Below are 18298 nucleotides of genomic sequence, written 5' to 3'. Positions count from 1 at the left end.
AAAAAAAAAAAAAAAAAAAAAAAAAGAAAAAGAGAAATTATAAAAGGAAACCAAGTAAAAATTCTGGGGCTGAAAAGCATAATAACTTTGTGTTTAAAACTTTTAATTTTTGTGGGTGCTTAGGTGTATATATTTATGGTGTACATGAGATGTTTTGATACAGGCATGCAATGTATAATTATTACATCATGGAAGATGGGGTATCCATCCTCTCAAGCATTTATACTTTGTGTTGCAAACAATCCAATTATGTTATTTTAAAACGTACAATTAAATTATTATTAACAATAGTCACTCTGTTGTGCTATCAAATACTAGGCCTTATTCATTCAAATTACTTTTTTGTACCCATTAACCATTCTTACCTCCCCTTACCAGCCTACACAGCCGCCTCCCCACCCCACAACTACCCTTCCTAGCCACTGGTAACCATCCTTCTACTCTGTATCCCATGGGTTCAATTGTTTTGATCTTTAGATCACACGAATACGTGAGAACATGCAATGTTTATTTTTCTGTGCCTGGTTTATTTCACTTAATATAATGACCTCCAGTTCCATCCATGTTGTTGCAAATGACTGAATCTCATTTTTTTTAATGGCTGAATAGTACTGCATTGTGTATAGGACTACATTTTCTTTATCCATTCATTTGTTTACGGACATATAGGTTGCTTTTAAATCTTGGCTATCGTGAACAGTGCTGCAACACATGTGGGAGTGCAGATAACGCTTTGATAATTAATTTCCTTTCTTTTGGGTATATACCTAGCAGTGGGGTTGCTGGATCATATGGTAGCTCCATTTTCAGTTTTTTGAGGAACTTCCAAACTGTTCTCCATAGTGATTGTATTAATTTATATTCCCAGCAACAGTGTACAAAGGTTCCCTTTTCTCCACATCCTCGCCAGCATTTGTTATTGCCTGTCTTTTGGATATAAGCCATTTTTACTGGGGTGAGATGGCATCACATTGTAGTTTTAATCTGCTTTTCTCTGATTAATGATGTTGGGCACCTTGAAAAGCATATTAATTTTGAGCTAAAGGAAAATAAAAACATCACATGCCAAAGCCTATGGGATGCAGTGAAAGCATTGCTCAAAAAAAGAAACTCGTAGTTATAAATGTAGATACTAAAAAAGAAAGATAAGTAAACAATCTAGTCTTACAGGTTCAGGAACTAGATAAAGACAAGCATGCTAAATGTGTTTTTATTGTTATTTTTTAGAGATGGGGTCTCACTCTGTTGCCTAGGCTGGAGTACAGTCACGTGATCATGGCTCACTGCAGCCTCAGTTTCCTAGGCTCAAGCAATTCTCCCACTTCAGACTCACAAATATCTGGAACTAAGGACATGTGCCATCGTGCCTGGTTAATTTTTTTTTTTTTTTTTGAGACAGAGTTTCACTCTTGTTGCCCAGGCTGGAGTACAATGGCTCAATCCCAGCTCACTGCAACCTCCACCTCCCAGGTTCAAGCGATTCTCCTGCCTCAGCCTCCTGAGTATTTGGGATTACAGTCATGCATCATCAAGCCTGGCTAATTTTTTGTATTTTTAGTAGAGACAGGGTTTCACCATGTTGGTTAGGCTGGTCTCAAACTCCCAACCTCAGATGATCTGCCTGCCTCGGTCTCTTAAAGTGCTGGATTACAGGCATGACACATCGTGCCCAGCATGCCTGGTTAATTTTTTAATTTTTTTTGTAGAGGCAGGGTCTCACTATGGTGCTCAGACTGGTCTCAAACTCCTAGGTTCAAGGTATCCTCCTGCCTCAGCCTTCCAAAGTGCTGGGATTACAGGTATAAGCCACTGCACCTGCCCAAGTTAAATCTAAAACTAGCAGAAGAAAGGAAATAATAAAGACAAGAGTGGAAGTTGACAAAATAGAGAGTAGAAGCATTTACTCTCTGAGAGCAATAGAGACCATCAACAAAAACAATAGCTTTTTCTTATGAAAAGATAACTACATTGACAAACATTTAGCTAAACTTATTAACAAAAAGGGGAAAAAATTATTAACATCAGAAATAAAAGTGAAGACATTACTACCAGCCTTACAGAAATAAACAGGATTATAAGAGACAACTATAAACAATTTTATGGCAACAAATTAGGTAATCTAGATAAACAAATTTCAAGAAATGTACAAACTTCTAAAACTGACCCAAGAAGAAACAAACAGTTTGAATGGGAGATTGAACCAATAATCAAAAACCATCCAACAAAAGAAAGCCCAGGACCTGATGACTTCACTGGAAAATTCTACATAACATTTAAAGAAGAGCTAACATTAATTCTCCTTAAACACTGCCAGAATATCGAAGAGGAGGAGATGCTTCCTAACTCATTCTAAGGTCGGCATGATCTTGATACTAAATCAGACAAACACAGCCCACGAAAGCTATGGAACAACATTCCTGATGGATATAGATGCAAAAATGCTCAATACAATGTGAACATATCAAATCCAGTAGAAAATTAAGACGGTTATACATCATGGCCAGGTGCAGTGGCTCACACCTGTAATCCTAACACTTTGGGAGGCAGAGCCAGACCTCAAGATCACTTGAGGTCAGGAGTTTGAGACCATACTGGACAACATGGCGAAACCCTATCTCTATTAAAAACACAAAAATTAGCCAGGTGTCATGGCAAACACCTGTAATCCCAGGTACTTGGAAGGTTGAGGCAGGAGAATTGCTTGAACCTGGGAGGTGCAGGTTGCAGTGAGCCAGGATTGCGCAAGTGCACTCCAGCCTCGGTGAGAGAGCAAGGCTCTGTCTCAAAAAAGAGAGAGAGAGAGAGAGAGAGAGAGAGAAACACAGAGAAAGAGAGGAAGGAAGGAGGGAAGGAAGGAGGGAAAAAGAGAAAGAACATCATCTCAACTGACAAAGAAAAAGCATTTGACAAAATCCAACATTCTTTCATGATAAAAATCATCCAACAAACTAGAAATAGAAGAGAATATCCTCAACATGATCAAGGGCAAAGTCACAGGAAACATTATACTCAATGGTGAAAGACTGAAAGCTTTCCCCCTCAGCTCAGGAAGAAGACAAGGACGCCTTGTATCACTGTTTCTGTTTAGCACTGTACTGGAAGTTCTAGCCAGAGCACTTAGGCAAGAAAAGAAAATAAAAAACGTCCACATTAGGAAGGAACAAGCAAAGCTATTTTATTCAGAAATTACATGATCCAATATATAGAAAATTCTAAAGAATCCACAAAAACACTATTAAACCTAGCAAACAAATTCAATAAGTTTTAGGCTACAAGTTCAGCATGCAATAATCAGTTGTCTTTCTATATACTAACAATGAATAATCTGAAATGAAATAAAAATAGTTCTACTTATAATAGCATCAGAAAGAATGAAATACAAATGTAATCATGGAAATGTAAAACTTATAAATTAAAAATTATAAAGTAATTTTTCAAATCCATACCTACCAATATTAACCTTGAATGTAAATGGGCTAAATGCCCCAATTAAAAGGCACAGAGTGGCAAGCTGGATAAACAAGCAAGACCCACTGTTTACTATCTTCAAGACAATCATCTCACATGCAATGACACCCATAGGCTCAAAGAAAAGGGACGGAGAAAAATCTACCAAGCAAATGGAAAACAAACAAACAAACAAAAAGGCAGGGGTTGCTATTCTAATTTCAGACAAAACAGTCTTTAAATCAACAACAATCAAAAAAGACAAAGAAAGGCATTACATAACAGTAAAGGTTCAATTCAACAAGACTTAACTATCATATATATATATATATATATATATATGCACTCAATACAGGAGCACCCAGATCATAAAACAAGTTCTTAGAGACCTGCAAAGAGACTTAGACAATCACACAATAACAGTGAGAGACTTCAGCACCCCACTGACGGTGTTAGACCATTGAGGCAGAAAACTAACAAAGAAATTCCAGACCTGACTCAACACTTGACCCAAACGGATCTAACTGACATCTACAGAACTCTTTACCCCAAAACAACAGAACATACATTCTTCTCATCTGCACATGGTACATACTCTAAAATTGGCCACATAAGGGCCAGGTGCTGTGGCTCATGCCTGTAATCTTAGCACTTTGGGAAGCTGAGGTGGGCAGATCACCTAAAATCAGGAGTTCAAGAGCAGCCTGGCCAACATGGTGAAACCCTGTCTCTACTAAAAATACAAAAATTAGCCGAGCATGGTGGGTGCCTGTAATCCCTGCTTTTCAGGAGGCTGAGGCAGGAGAATTGCTTGAACTCAGGAGGTGGAGGTTGCAGTGAGCTGAGATCATGCCATCGCACTCCAGGCTGGGCAACAAGAGTGAGACTCCATCCCCACCCCCACCCCCCCAAAAAAAACTGGCCACATAATCAGCCATAAAAAAAAAAACTCAGCAAATTTAAAAAAATGAACTTATACCAACCATATTCTTAGCCCATGGCACAATAAAAATAGAAATCACTAAGAAAATTACTAAGATCACTCAAAACCATACAATTACATGGAAATTAAACAACCTGCTTCCGAATGACTTCTGGGTAAACAATAAAATTGAGGCAGAAATCAAGAAATTCTTTGAAACCAATGAGAGCAAAGATACAACATACCAGAATCTCTGGGACACACACATTCTTTAGCTCTAATCCACTAAAAAGATCTGATTGCAGTGACACCCCAGTAGCAATGAGTTAACCTAGTTTCTGGATCTTGGCTTTTAAGCATCATTCACCAAGAAAAGGAACCAGGCTCTTTGAATAATGGCTAATTCTAGAGCTGGAGCAGGAAAAGTATAAGATGCACCTGGGAGACATATACAATAAAGCAAGAACATGCTCAACAGACATTTCAAAGGGAGACAAAAGCCAGCTTGAAATGGGTGCCACTTAACAACTGGGGAAAATGTGAGCACTGAAATAATAATAGTAATGAATTATAACCCATTGAATTAAAAAAATGAGTTCATACAGATATAAATTAATTAATTAAAAGTGTAAGAATGAAATATTTACAAAATTTCAAAGTACACCCCCCATTGTGAAGTTTCACTTAAGGTAGTAGCAAAAATATTAAAGGAAAAATATTAAAGAAAGTTACAGAATATTGTCTCAAACCCTTTTAGAAAGTCCAAAAGTTTTTTCTATAGTTCTTAGCTGAAGGCAACTGGAATCTCTTTGCAAGAGCCAGAGAGATTAAGGCACAAATACAAAAGAATGTGAGTAGTTTACCTAACTAACTTGTTTACTTATGCAATCTTAAAACTAATCTTTGAGCCAGATGGCCTTCTCAGGAGGAGGTCTACCAAAGATTTTACTCACTAATAGTGTTTGCTTTAAGCATGGAACCTGTCCTTTAATATTTAACCTCTAGTGGTGTTGACTCAAGCCTTTGTCAATTGAACTTTACTGAATAAATGTGAATCTCACTAGTTAGTAAAGGCCAGCAGTTGCCACTGTTTACAGCACTCTCCAAGGAGTCTGTAAGCTGCACAGACACACTCAGTCAAACTAGCAAAGCATAATATCTGTTTGTCAGTATACTTTATTCATCCGTCATTAAGTCAAAGTCTGCAGGATACACCCCTGCAAGCAGTGACCCTGACACCCCACAGTACTTGTTAATCATGAAAGGAAAAAATATTAAATTTATAGTAAAGAATCCTGGCAGGTGACAAATTAACCAAATGATCAAAGGCAAGATCAATGCCTATAATCCCAGTGCTCTGGGAGGCCAAGGTGAGATGATCTCTTGAGGCTAGGAGTTCAAGAACAGCCAGGAGAACATAGTGAAACCCCATTTCTACAACAAGAGGGGTGGGAACATCATCAGTAATGGAACAAAGCAAAACTGTGCATCACTTGGTGCAATGAAACGAACTGCAATGATATTTCTGAGTAGCCTGAATGCATAACCTGAAGCTAATCATGAGAAAATATCAAACAAAAATGAAGGGACATCTGTAAAAATAGACTTGAAATCTTCAAAAGTGTCAAGGATGTAAAAGTCAAAGAAAATCTGAGTAAGGTGACCTTCAATACATCTTGAATTTGGTGTGAAAATTAAGTGGTAGTAATGTATCAGTGTTAATTTCCTGATTCTGATCATTGTATTGTGGCTTTGTGAGAGAATGTCCTTGCTTGTGGAAAGTATACACTGAATTATTGAGTATGATGGGGCATTAGGTTGACAGCTACTCTCAAGTGGTTCAATAAAGGATTCTTTTTCTGTACTTTTTTTTCTATAAGTTAGTTGTTATTTTCAGAATACATATATGTGTATGTGTATATACATGTGTATATATATGTATATATATGTGCATATATATGTGTGTATATATATAGATGTGTATATGTATGTGTGCATATATATGTGTATATGTATGTGTATATATGTGTATATATATGGTTACACACTTAACCATATATATATATATATATGGTTAAGTGTGTGGTACCTCCCCCTTTCTTTCTCTGGCTCCAACCATGTGAAGTTCTGGCTCCCCCTTCACCTTCTGTCATGACTGTAAATTTTCTGAGGCCTCCCCAGAAGCCAAGCAGATGACAGCATTATGCTTGCCATATAGCTTGTGAAACTATGAGCCAAATCAAATATCTTTTCTTTATAAATTACCCAGTCTCAAGTATTTCTTTTTTTTTTTATTTTTAAATTTTTTTTAAATTGTACTTTAGGTTCTGGGGCACATGTGCAGATCATGCAGGATTGTTGCATAGGTACACACATGGCAATGTGGTTTGCTGCCTCCATCCCCCTGTCACCTACATCTGGCATTTCTCCCCATGTTATCTATCCCTCCCTGACCTCCCCACCTCCCTGCTGTCCCTCCCTTCCCCCCACAACAGACCCCAGTGTGTGATGCTCCCCTCTCTGTGTCCATGTGTTCTCATTGTTCATCAACCGCCTATGAGTGAGAATATGCAGTGTTTGATTTTCTGTTCTTGTGTCAGTTTGCTGAAAATTATGGTTTCCAGATTCATCCATGTCCCTACAAAGGACACAAACTCATCATTTTTTATGGCTGCATAGTATTCCATGGTGTATATTCAAGTATTTCTTTATAGCAGTGTGAGAATAGACTAATATACCGTCATAAGTTCGGTTACTCAAGACCACCAAGTCATAGCTGGCCCAAAAGTAATCCATCATAAAATGGAAATGGTACATCTGGAATCAGGCATGAGGCAGGTCAGAAAGTACAAGAAACTCCCCAAGCAGGTGACCCAGATACCCATGTCATTACCACTGTGGCACTGCCACTTCGCTGTCATCACATCTATGGCTGTTCACATTGCTGACTGGTCCCACTGATGACCAACTGACAGAAGAGGAAAAAAATTGGACCTGTTTCATGAATGGACCATCTCAATATGTTGGTGGAAAATATGTAACTGAAGCCCCTCTTGGTGGTGATTCTGAAAGATGATGGGGAGAGAAAAACCCCATGAGCAGAACTACGGGCAGTACACCTGTGCATTTGTTTGTGTGGAAAGAGAAGGAGCCCAAGGTAAGAATATATATGTACTCTTAGGTAGTGATGAACAGCTTGGCTGGTAAGCTAGGGGATTAGAAGGACAAAAAGGTCTGGGAATATACACATGTGGATGGATCTGTGAGAATAAGCATGAAGTGTGAAGATCTTTGTATTGTATCTTAAGGCCCACCAAAGAACAACTACCATGAAAAAGGCACTAAACAACCAAGTAGACAAAATGACATCCTGCCAGGTGATGCCAGCAAATCTCTGTCATAAGCCACTCCAGTGCTGGCACAGTGTTGGAGGCTATGTACAGACAACAGCCTGTGCCCCATGTTTGCACACCAAACACTTAAGTTGCTGGCAAAAGAGACAAATGCAGGCCCCCAATATATTAATATCCCTAATAAAACCCAGCCACTTGGTGACAAACTGATTACACTGAACTCTTTCTACTCTGGAAGGAACAGCAACTCATTGTGACTGGAACTAATATGTATCTTATCTGCAAGGTCTCAGACAGCATCACCATCTCGGGGCTTAAAAATGATTGATCCCTCAGTGGGATCTCCCATAACATTGCCTCTGTCCAAGAGATACACTTTATAGAAAAGGAGGTGTGGCAGTGGTCAATGGGTTCCATGAAGATGAGATCTACTAGTTCTATTTCCTTTGAGAGCTGCTGGCTTGATAGAGTGATGGAGCCACTTTTAGAAGGCATAGCTGTGAAAGCAGCTTGGAGCTACCAGAATGCTGGGGGAGAACGATGATACCTTGGGAAAATGAGGCATCATCCTCCAGGATAAATCAAAGACCGTTAAAAAGTGTGTCTTCAGTGGTAGAATACATGGGTCCAGGTGCCAAAGAAAGAAAGCAGTGTTCAATTTAACACCAGTATCAGTGACTTACTTAGGGAAATTTGTCATCTTTATACCTGTAGGTCTAGACCAGTGCTGTCCAATAAAAGTACAATGTGAGCCACATATATAATTTAAAATTTTCCAGTGGTCACATTGAGAAAGCCAAAAAGCAAAGGGTGAAATTCATTTTAATAATGATTTTTACTTACCTACATGTACCAGTCACATTTCAAGTGCTCAGTGGCCACATGGGGCTAGTGGCTCCTGTACTGGACAGTGCCAGTCTAGAGACCCTAGTTCCTGGAGGCAGAATGCTTCTACTAAAGGAAACAGTAGGTATTCAATCGCTTTAAGCTCCTTATGCCAAGAAGCCAGCAGGCAAGCAAAGGGGTCACTGTATTGATAGGGTAATTGATCCTAATAGTTAAGATCATGGAACATGGCAGGGATAGTGGAGAATTCACTTGCCACTCTTCGTATTCCCTAGCCCAGTGTGTATGATAAGCTGACAAGTGGAGCAGCCACAGCCTGAGAAGTCATGATGCCCAGGGGCTGAGATATCTCAGAGATGAGAGTCTAGTAAGACCCCAAGACCAACAGAGGTACTAGCTGAGCATAAAAGAAATCTAGGATGGGGAGCAGGAGAAGAAGAAGAGGAGTATTAGCAATGGTCTTCAGATAAGGCAGAGTAATGTGAGCCAGCCTTTCTCAAATACATTTCCCAGGACAAGAAACCGTTAGATTCCTGGAGGAGCTACTCCAAGGTCAGGTGAAATTCCTATACAAAGCAAATGGACAGTAGTGGGTGGTACTGGGTACTAAGTAGAACCTCCCTTCAGGGCCAAAGCACTCATTTCCTTAGATGCCTGGGTGTTGGCTGCTGATGACCCAGAGATGAGGCCCCTTCTGAGCGTTGCTTCAGCCAAAGGAAACTGCCTAGGTTATATCCTCCCAGGGGCATTCACATCCCCTGTAGATCAGTGTGGAAGACCTAAAGCCCACAGTAAATTTCCTACCTCACTGAGGGACAACTCCGAAGGGCCATCCTAGCAACACAGTTTCTTATGGCATCTGCTGAGGCCTGCTGTGATTGCCTCAGGGTTGAGTATGTATCTCTGCCCAGTCCTGCCTTCCTCACTCTCTTATAGGTATTATTCCCAAGGTGACAAACCTCCCCTCACAAATCTCAGCCTCCAGGTAACTTGACAGGGATGAATCCACATTATTTAAAACCCCAGAGTGATAACTAGATAAGAAAGTAGAAATGAACCACCTTAACCATCATCACTTCATTCATTTAGAATTAATCTTACTTTCATGATGTCCTTCTACGGCTTTGTAGGAGAAAAAAGACATAGTCGTTACCCCCTAACCACCTCTCCATTTCCAACAAAGCATGGTTCCTCTTTTGGCGTTTGTTCCTTAAGTTTAGAGATTTTCTCTTAGATTTGAAAAAGCTGAGTTGCCTCGTCTATCTCTGATTTTAAACACTTGCCGCTTTTCGGTGCTTTCTCACAGTATACTTTGTAGTCATCACTGATCTTCTCTATGGCCATCTTTGGATTCTTGTAGCAGAGTTCCTCGAAGGACATTTTAGTGATGTCTGTGAAGTAAGGAAAAACAGAGATACAGTCTGGTTGTCCAAAGTCTATGTTCAAAGATTCACATACTTTTGTTGAAGGTATTGCCTTTAAAATGTTATTTAAAGAGGCCGAAAATGTTTAAATGGGATGCTTGCAGAAATAATACAAATTCTCGGTTTTGGGGTACATGTGAAGAACATGCAAGATTGTTGCATAGGTACACACGTAGCAGTGTGATTTGCTGCCTTCCTCCCCATCACCTACATCTGGCATCTCTCCCCTTGCTGTCTCTCCCCAGCTCCCCACCCCACACCGTCCCTCCCCATTTCCCCCCAACTGACCTAAAATGCAATAAAATAAATAAATGGGGAAAAAAAAGAAATAATACAAATTCTCTAAGCTAAATTATAAACAAGGGAATAAGCTTCCTCTCCCTTCCAGAATAAGAAGATCCTCTCCTTCTCAGGGAAAACTGACCCATGGAGATTATTTGCCTGGGGGTAGCCAAGGTATAACTTGAAAGAGCTACTAATTTTTAATTTATGTTTGAAAAGTAACTCATACAAATGAATGGTGACTCCTTCAAAGCATCCATCTGTTGAGGGGTTGAGTAGAAATGTATTTGTTTTTTGTTTTTTTGCAGAGATGGGGTTTCGCCATGTTGCCCAGGATGGTCTTGAACTCCTAGGTTCTAGTGATACTCCTGCCTTGGCCTCCCAAATATCGGGATTAAAGACGTGACACCACACCTACAAATGCATTTCAAACATTCTACTGTTGTCTCAAAAAAAATTTGAAGAACCTAAGAATAGGAAATGGCAAAGAACATGCTATGCTATGTTCTCCCTTTCTCACCTCTGACTTTGGGAATAACTTTCAGAATTAACTACATATCTGAATATTATTAATAGTTGCAAATCATTGTCCTTTGGAGTGGATATTTTTTCCTAGAACCAAGCATGTATCATCTTATGTTATGCATAATGAATTGAGAGGGAATACCTTTTTGTATCCAGAATGTGGTAAGACAATGAGGCTAAGATAGCAAGAGAAGTTTTAACAAAGATCTGGATAACAGAAGCAGAATAGTACCTTACTTCCTGCTGTGGAGAAATATGCATTTGGATGTGAGTTCTGGGATTTAGAGTATATCTAAATGCACAGAGTTCTCCTGGAACTCTCTAGGCAGTTCAGTACTTTCTGAAGCTATACTATTTGAGTCTAGAAAGAGTACTGGGGTGTGGACCCATGAATGTGAGTTATTCTTATGTCATCATCATCATCATCATGTGTAATCAAGGGGAATTTGACCATAAGTGTTAAGAGCAGTGGATTGTTTCTGCAGTGGATCCAGGTTTCTGGTCCTGTATCAATTCCTTCCTTGCTGAGCAGCCTTGGGCAAGTCTTTTCACCTTTCTGGAAGTCATGTTTTCCTGTATAAAAGATGACAGTGGCCAGGTGTGGTGGCTCACTCCTGTAATCCCAGCACTTTGGGAGGCTGAGGTAGGAGGATCATTTGAGGTCAGGAGTTTGAGACCAGCCTGTCCAACATGGTGAAAACTCGTCTTTACCAAAATACAAAAATTAGTCAGGTGTTGTGGCAAGTGCCTGTAATCCCAGCTACTTGGGAGGCTGAGGCAGGAGAATCGCTTGAACCCAGGAGGCTGAAGTTGTCGTGAGCAGACCATCATTGTACACCAGCCTGGGAAACAAGAGAAAGACTCATCTCAAAAAAGAAAGAGAGTATTCTAACTCTGCTACTCTGCGAGTTTAAGGTACAGCTGGATACACCAGTCTACCTGGGATTCAGAGCCCTGACCTGACCAAATGCAAAGAAGGCTCTTTATTAGGCCAGACTTGTGCTCCCAAAAAGCAGTGATAGAGGAAGTAATGATGTGTGCTTTGGAGAGGGACAAGGAGCTTCTGTAAGGCGTGGTTCACATTCTTTCTAGCTATCCCTGGTACCCCCAGTAATGCCCATTTCCCAATATATGTGTGGTGAAATTTACCAGCCATCTTTTCTTCTACTTCTGTCTTGATTCCTGGGAAAGGATCTACGATCCTCAGGTTTTAGAGAGGGTGGAATCTCTATGGGTAAAAAAGAGGGCCTATGCGTGCTCGATTTAAATAATTCATGCCCAAGCATGGCTCTGAAGGGCAAGTATCCAGGGCATCTTGATTTATATAGAGAGTGCACATTAAAGTTTTAAAAAAGAGCTGGATGTTACATTCTTTTGGCAATCTAACAAGTACCATTTACTTAGCACCTGCTTGTTACGTAACTATATTACCTCTAATCCTAAATAAATTAGGGGCCATTATCTCCACTGCATAGATGAAAAAATTAGGTTCAGAGAGATGGAGTAACTTGCCCAAGCTCACAGAACATATGAATGGTACAACTGAATTTTCAAAGCTTTTGCTTACTCTTTACCTGTGTTTTTCAAAGTGTAGGTCATGGCTCATTAGTATACCAAAAAATAAATGGTGACATTGCTATCTTTTACACGACATGAAATAGGATAGAATAAAAAATGTTGGTGTACAACATCTTATATAATAAGGGCAAGTATTCCTTTGGAAATTTTTGTTTCCATATATATGTGCACATGTATACGTAAGTATATGTTTAAGGAATTATGAAGACAAATGTATTTATTGTGGATCAAAGTTTGAGAAATATGCAGTATTCCAACTGTCTCAATATAGATAATGAAAGCAATATGCTCAATTTGAATAATAATGACTAACATTTACAGTACTGAACTCCTGAGATCATTCATAGGTGATCTCAGGTCACCTGTACAAGTTTGTTATTCTTGTTTTACAGATGAGAAAACTGGGGCTTAAAGAGACGTTAAATACATTGCTCAAGTATACAAGTCAGTAGGACAGCAAGGGTGTAATCCCAGACTTCTGGGACTGCAAGGCCTTTTACTCCTAATGACATTTCTCCTCCACCTGGGTGGGCTGGTGTGTTACGTTAGGGAAGTGGGTAACTATAAAATATGTTCACAGAAATGCGCTTGGATCCTATTCTGGAGGAAATGTGGTGAGATGGAACATGCTTATCAGATGTATGAAATGAAGTATTCAGCATCAGCTGTGGTATTGCTTTAGTGAGCAAGAGTCTGGCTAAAGTTGAACGATCTGGGTCCCTCAGATCCAGCAAGGAGCGTTACAGTCTGTCTGCATTCAAATCCTGACTGCAACTTACTCTATGACCCTGGGGAGGTCACATCTTCTCTGTGCCTCAGTTACTTAGCACTTACCTCATAGGTTATTTTGATGATCAAATAAGGTAACCTCTGCATTGCGTAGTGCTGACACTTAGTAAATAACCCATAAACATTAAATATTATTTTCCAGTTGCCTATATGTAAAGGTCAAAAAAATTACAGTGACTGGGCTGACCTGTAAGAAACACTGGAGGCGTCAGCTCCACCTGGAGAGACCCTCCTCGTCTCAGGTCCTCCGTAGCTATCTTTCTCCACTGCTTAGCGTCCATTTCCTTCATGTCAGCCAAAGCCTGGCTTAACTCCAAAGACTGCTGAATCCTCTTATAAAGAAGAATGCTCTCTTCTTTGTCCATAAATTCTCTTTTATGCCGTCTGGAGCTGATGAACTTGTTCTGTGTCTAAGAGAAGAGGGTGAAGAGAAGACCACATCTGTTGCGGGAACTAGACCAGAAGCAATGGTTCTGGAGGATCTCAGTGCTCCACGTCTCCCTGTCACAGGGTCTTAGCAGGTTGATTTCCATTGTTAAGCACGATTGCTCCTTTAGACGCCAACCCCCACCCTCTTCTAATCAAACTCATTTTCTATAAGGGAGAAATTTTCTACGATTGTGACTTTTTCAAAGTCATCTTATGCACCGAGTCCTTTTCCTTGAAAGGTTTAGCTTTAGAACAACAGGGACCATGCCAATCTTTGGTTGACTCTAGGAAAAAGAACAATTTCATTTACTTTAATACATAAGCCTTTTAAAACAGCAATTGCTCTTTCTTCTTCCCTCATCCTCATGATTCCTTCCCAACCCAAAGTCCTTCCTACTGTAAAAATGAGAAACCAGTAGTCCTCTTCATCCAGGAATTCATCATACCAGGGACTGAGCATCTGAAAGCCAAACACAGCAATACGCATTATGAGGTGGATGATCAGCTTGCCACATCTCTCCTGCTTATGTTCACCTAGGAGTAGAGGAGGCTGAAGATTCTGGGTTCTGTAATCTGGAGATCTAATGGAACAGCAAACATTAGCTATGACCAACTAGGAGGGGTTCCTTTCTCTCTGAATAGAGCAGCTACCACAGCTTTTCTCTAAGTCTCAGAGTACTAAATATTTATTTAAGAAGAGAGATGATAAATTGCAGAACCACTACTTAACATCTGCATATTATTTCATTCTTTTCCAAAGTAATAGCTCATTTTTTCTCAAAATGGCCCTGAAAACCAAGCATTTCTCTTTGGTGTATCTACTCATATCTCCCACTTGAAGACCTTACCCTTTGGTGAAGAACATTTTATTACATTAAAACAAACACACACACACAAGAACAAAACCTATGAGTTAGTGCTTAGCTAGATATATTAATCCATACTCTTAGTTTCATTCATTCATTCTTTCATGTGACAAATGCTTTATGAGTGCCTCCTATGTGTCAGGCACTTTACGAATTGCTGGCAATATTGAGATCAGCAAGCTGCAAGTGTTGTTACAAGGAGCTCAACTTCCAGCATGAACGGCAACCTAACACATGCTCTCACAGAGGTATTAACAAAGCTTCTGATTCAGTCAGGGAAATCCAGGAAGAATTCATAAAGGTAAAGAGGTTTACTCTAATGTGCACCTTGCAGGATAAGTAGGAACTCCCCACAGGGAAGTTGAGTAAAGATCAGCCCAGCCAGTAGGAAGAGCTTAAGCAAAGGCATGGAGATGGGGAAGAAGATGTTTGGGAATGATGAGACTCCAGTGTGGGCTGAAATGTAGCATTCACGTGAAGAGCTCAGGAATGGGGAAGTGGCAAGAGAGGAAGCAAGGAAGCATTGGAATTATATATGAGGGACTTGAATGCCTTGCTGAGTAATCTGGGGATTATTTTGTAGGCAATGAATTGATGGTAATTTTTAAGAATGTAAGATTATCTCTGCCAACTGCCTCAATCATGCAGCCAAAAGGTGAGTTTAGGGATATAAATTTTAGTAGTTTTTAGCAAATCTCCTTGGCTCCTGGGAAACTTGAGTGAAGTATATTCCTGAGACAATTCAGTTCAATGATTGAATCTGAACAATATGTAATATAATGTTACTCATTAACAAATAAACTGTAAATATATATTAAATATGAGTAATAAGCATATGTGAAATGAATACCCTATTAACATCCCTTTTAGTTTAAAAGATTTATGAGTCAGGCCGGGTGCCGTGGCTATTCTCCATTTCACGTATTTCTTCTCTAATCTTTATCCTCTTTTTCCTTCTGATAAGTTTCGGTTTACTTCTCTTTTTCTGGTTCTGTAAGGTGTAAAGTTAGATGGTTTATTTGGTATCTTTCTTTTTAAGATAGGACTGATTGCTATAAGTATCCAACTTAGTACTGCTTTTGTTGCATCCCATAAGTTTTGGTACGTTGTTTTTATTTTCATTGATCTGAAGTATTTTTGAATGCCCTTTTTGATTTTTTTGAGCCGTTAGTTGTTTCAAAACGTGCTGTTTAATTCTATGTTTTTGTAAATGTTCCCATTTTCTATTCTTGATTTCTAGTTTCATTCCATTGTACTTGATTAAAAAGTATTTGTAGTATTGTTTCATTTTATTATTTTAGAGACAGGGTCTCATTCTTTCACTCAGGCTGGGGTGAAGGGGTGTGATCACAGGTCACTGTAACCTTGAACTCCTGGACTTAAGTGATCCTCCCACCTCAGCCTCCCAAGCAGTTAGGACTACAAACCTGTGCCACCACATCTGGCTACAGAATGTTTTTAATCTTAAATTTGTTAAGACCTTTTTGTGACCTAGCATATGATCTATTCCGGAGAATATTCATGTCCACATGAGAAGAGTAATTATTCTGTTGCTGTTGAGTAGAAAGTTCTGTATATGACTGTTAGGTCAGTGATTTATGAGGTTGTTCAGTTCTGCTGTTTCTTTGTTCATTTTCTGTCTCTGTAATGTATCCATTATGAAGAGTGGGGTGTTGAAGTCTTCTATTAAAGCAACACAATAATAATAGAAGATTAAGTTCTTCCTTCAGATCTGTCAATGTTTGCTTTATATATTTAGATGATGATGTTGGATGCATACGTATTTATAATTGCTACATCTTCCTATTAAATAGACCCTTTGCCATTATAAAATAACCTCCATTGGCTTTTGTGACAGCTTTTGCCTTAAATTCTATTGTATCTGATCTGGTATAGCCACATATGCTTTTTTTGGGTTACCACTGCCATAAAATATCTTTCTTCAACCTTTCACTTTCAGCCTATCTGTGCTCTTAAATCTATCATGAGTCTCTTGTATTGTTGGGTCTTGTGTTTCTATACATTTATCTACTCCATGGCTTTTCACTGGGGAGTTAAAACAACTTACACTTAAAGTAATTATTGTTAGGTAGGCTTACTGTTGCCATTTTGTAAATTGTTTTCTGTCTGTTACGTAGTTATCTTCTTCCCCCTCTTTCTCTATTGCTGTCCTTCCTTTGTGATTTATTTATTTATTTATTTTTGTAGTGATATGCTTTATTTTCTTTTTATCTTTTAGGTATCTACTGTACATTTTTTGTGGTTACCATGAACCTCGCATTAAACATTTTATAGTCATAAATCTGTTTTAAGCTGACAACAGCTTCAATTGCTTTAAGCTGATAACTTCAATTGCATACAAAATTCTACACTGTTCTCCCTACTTGCTACAGTTTACATAATTGATGTCTTGATGTCAGCTTTTACTTTTTTATATAGTTTGTTTTCATTAACTAATTTCTGTGATTATAATTATTCTTACAACTTTGTCTTAATACTAGTGTTAAAAGTGATTTATATACCTTCATTATATGACAATACTGTGTTTGTCATTATACCTACCTTTAGCAGTGATATTTATACTTTCATATATTTTTTTGTTATTTAGCACCTTTTAATTTCACCTCATTTTTGAAGTTCCTTTAGTACTTTTTGTAAGGCAGTATTTTTTGTAGTGGTGACAAACTGAGATTTTGTTTGGGAAAGTTTTTTTTTTTTTACTTCTTCACTCTCAAAGGATAATTTCTCTGGGTAAAAAATTCTTAATTGGCAGTTTTCCTTTTCTTTCTTTCAGCATATTGAATATAGCATCCCACTGTCTTCCAGACTATAAGGTTTCTGCTGAGGGATCTGCTGATAGTCTTTTCAAGGCTCCCTTGTGTATTAAAAGTCACTTTTCCCTTGCATCTTTCAAAATTCTTTGTCTTTGACTTTTAATAATTTATTTCTAATCTGTCTGAGTCTGAAACTCTTTAGGTTCAGCCTATTTGGAGATCTTTGAGTTTCAGAAATCTAGGTGTCCACTTCCCTCAGATTTGTGAATTTTCTAGACATTATTTCTTTAAATAAACTTTCTACCCCTTTATCTCTCTCTTCTCCTTCTGAGATGTCTATGTGTATATTGGTTCACCTGATGGTGTCCCATAAGTCCTATAGGCTTTCTTTGGTGTTTTTTAATCTTTTTATTTCTCAAATGACCTGTCTTTGAGTTCATTTCTTTCTTCTTCTTAAAACATAAATCTGTTTTAAGCTGATAACAATTTCAGTTGCTTTAAGCCTTTGAGGCCTAATCAAGTCTGCTGTTGAAGCACTTTATCAATTTTTTTTTCAGTTTAGCCATTATATTTGTCAGCTTCAGGATTTCTGTTCGGCTCTTGTATTATGTCTTTTATTTTTTATTAAACTTCTAGTTTTATTGATGCATTTTTTTCTGATCTTGTTCAGTTGTTTATCTGTGTTTTCGTATCACTTATTGAGCTTCTCTAAGATGATTATTTTGGCTGGGCATGGTGGCTCGCTCCTGTAATACCAGCACTTTGGGAAGACAAGGTGGGAGAATATAGCTTAAGGCCAGGAGTTTGAGGCTGCAGTGAGCTATGGTCATGCCACTGCATTCCAGCCTGGGTGACAGAGTAAGACCTTGTCTCTTAAAAAAGAGGATTATTTTGTTGAACAGTTTGGAAATCCTTTATAAAAAGAAAAAGCAAAAACATTTTTAAAAACATGTTATTTTGAATTATTTGGCCAAGCAGTTTATGAACCTCCATTTCTTCAGGGTCAGATAGTGAAATGTTATTAATTTCCTTTGCTGATATTACATGTGCCTGATTTTTCATG

General features: G+C 38.7%; 2 protein-coding genes across 2 annotated transcripts in view; one reads left to right on the top strand and one right to left on the bottom strand.

Annotated features, from left to right (window-relative positions):
- LOC108301277 (elongation factor 1-alpha 1-like) overlaps positions 1-5403 on the top strand; it is a 16272-nt gene extending 10869 nt beyond the window's left edge. The window contains exon 2 of the mRNA XM_037737089.1: positions 5375-5403. Coding sequence (XP_037593017.1) covers positions 5375-5403 — 29 coding nt within the window. The remainder of the gene's footprint in view (positions 1-5374) is intronic.
- The window catches only part of RGSL1 (regulator of G protein signaling like 1), a 129425-nt gene that overhangs the window by 38038 nt on the left and 73089 nt on the right, over positions 1-18298 (bottom strand). The window contains exons 10-12 of the mRNA XM_017524482.2: positions 13993-14055; positions 13354-13576; positions 9852-9959 (exon numbers count right to left, since the gene is read on the bottom strand). Coding sequence (XP_017379971.2) covers positions 9852-9959; positions 13354-13576; positions 13993-14055 — 394 coding nt within the window. The remainder of the gene's footprint in view (positions 1-9851; positions 9960-13353; positions 13577-13992; positions 14056-18298) is intronic.

This window comes from Cebus imitator, unplaced genomic scaffold (assembly GCF_001604975.1).
Source record: "Cebus imitator isolate Cc_AM_T3 unplaced genomic scaffold, Cebus_imitator-1.0 Scaffold33, whole genome shotgun sequence".
NCBI lineage: Eukaryota > Metazoa > Chordata > Mammalia > Primates > Cebidae > Cebus > Cebus imitator.
Note: the sequence above shows the minus strand (reverse complement) of the source record. Positions and strands in the feature narration are given on the sequence as shown.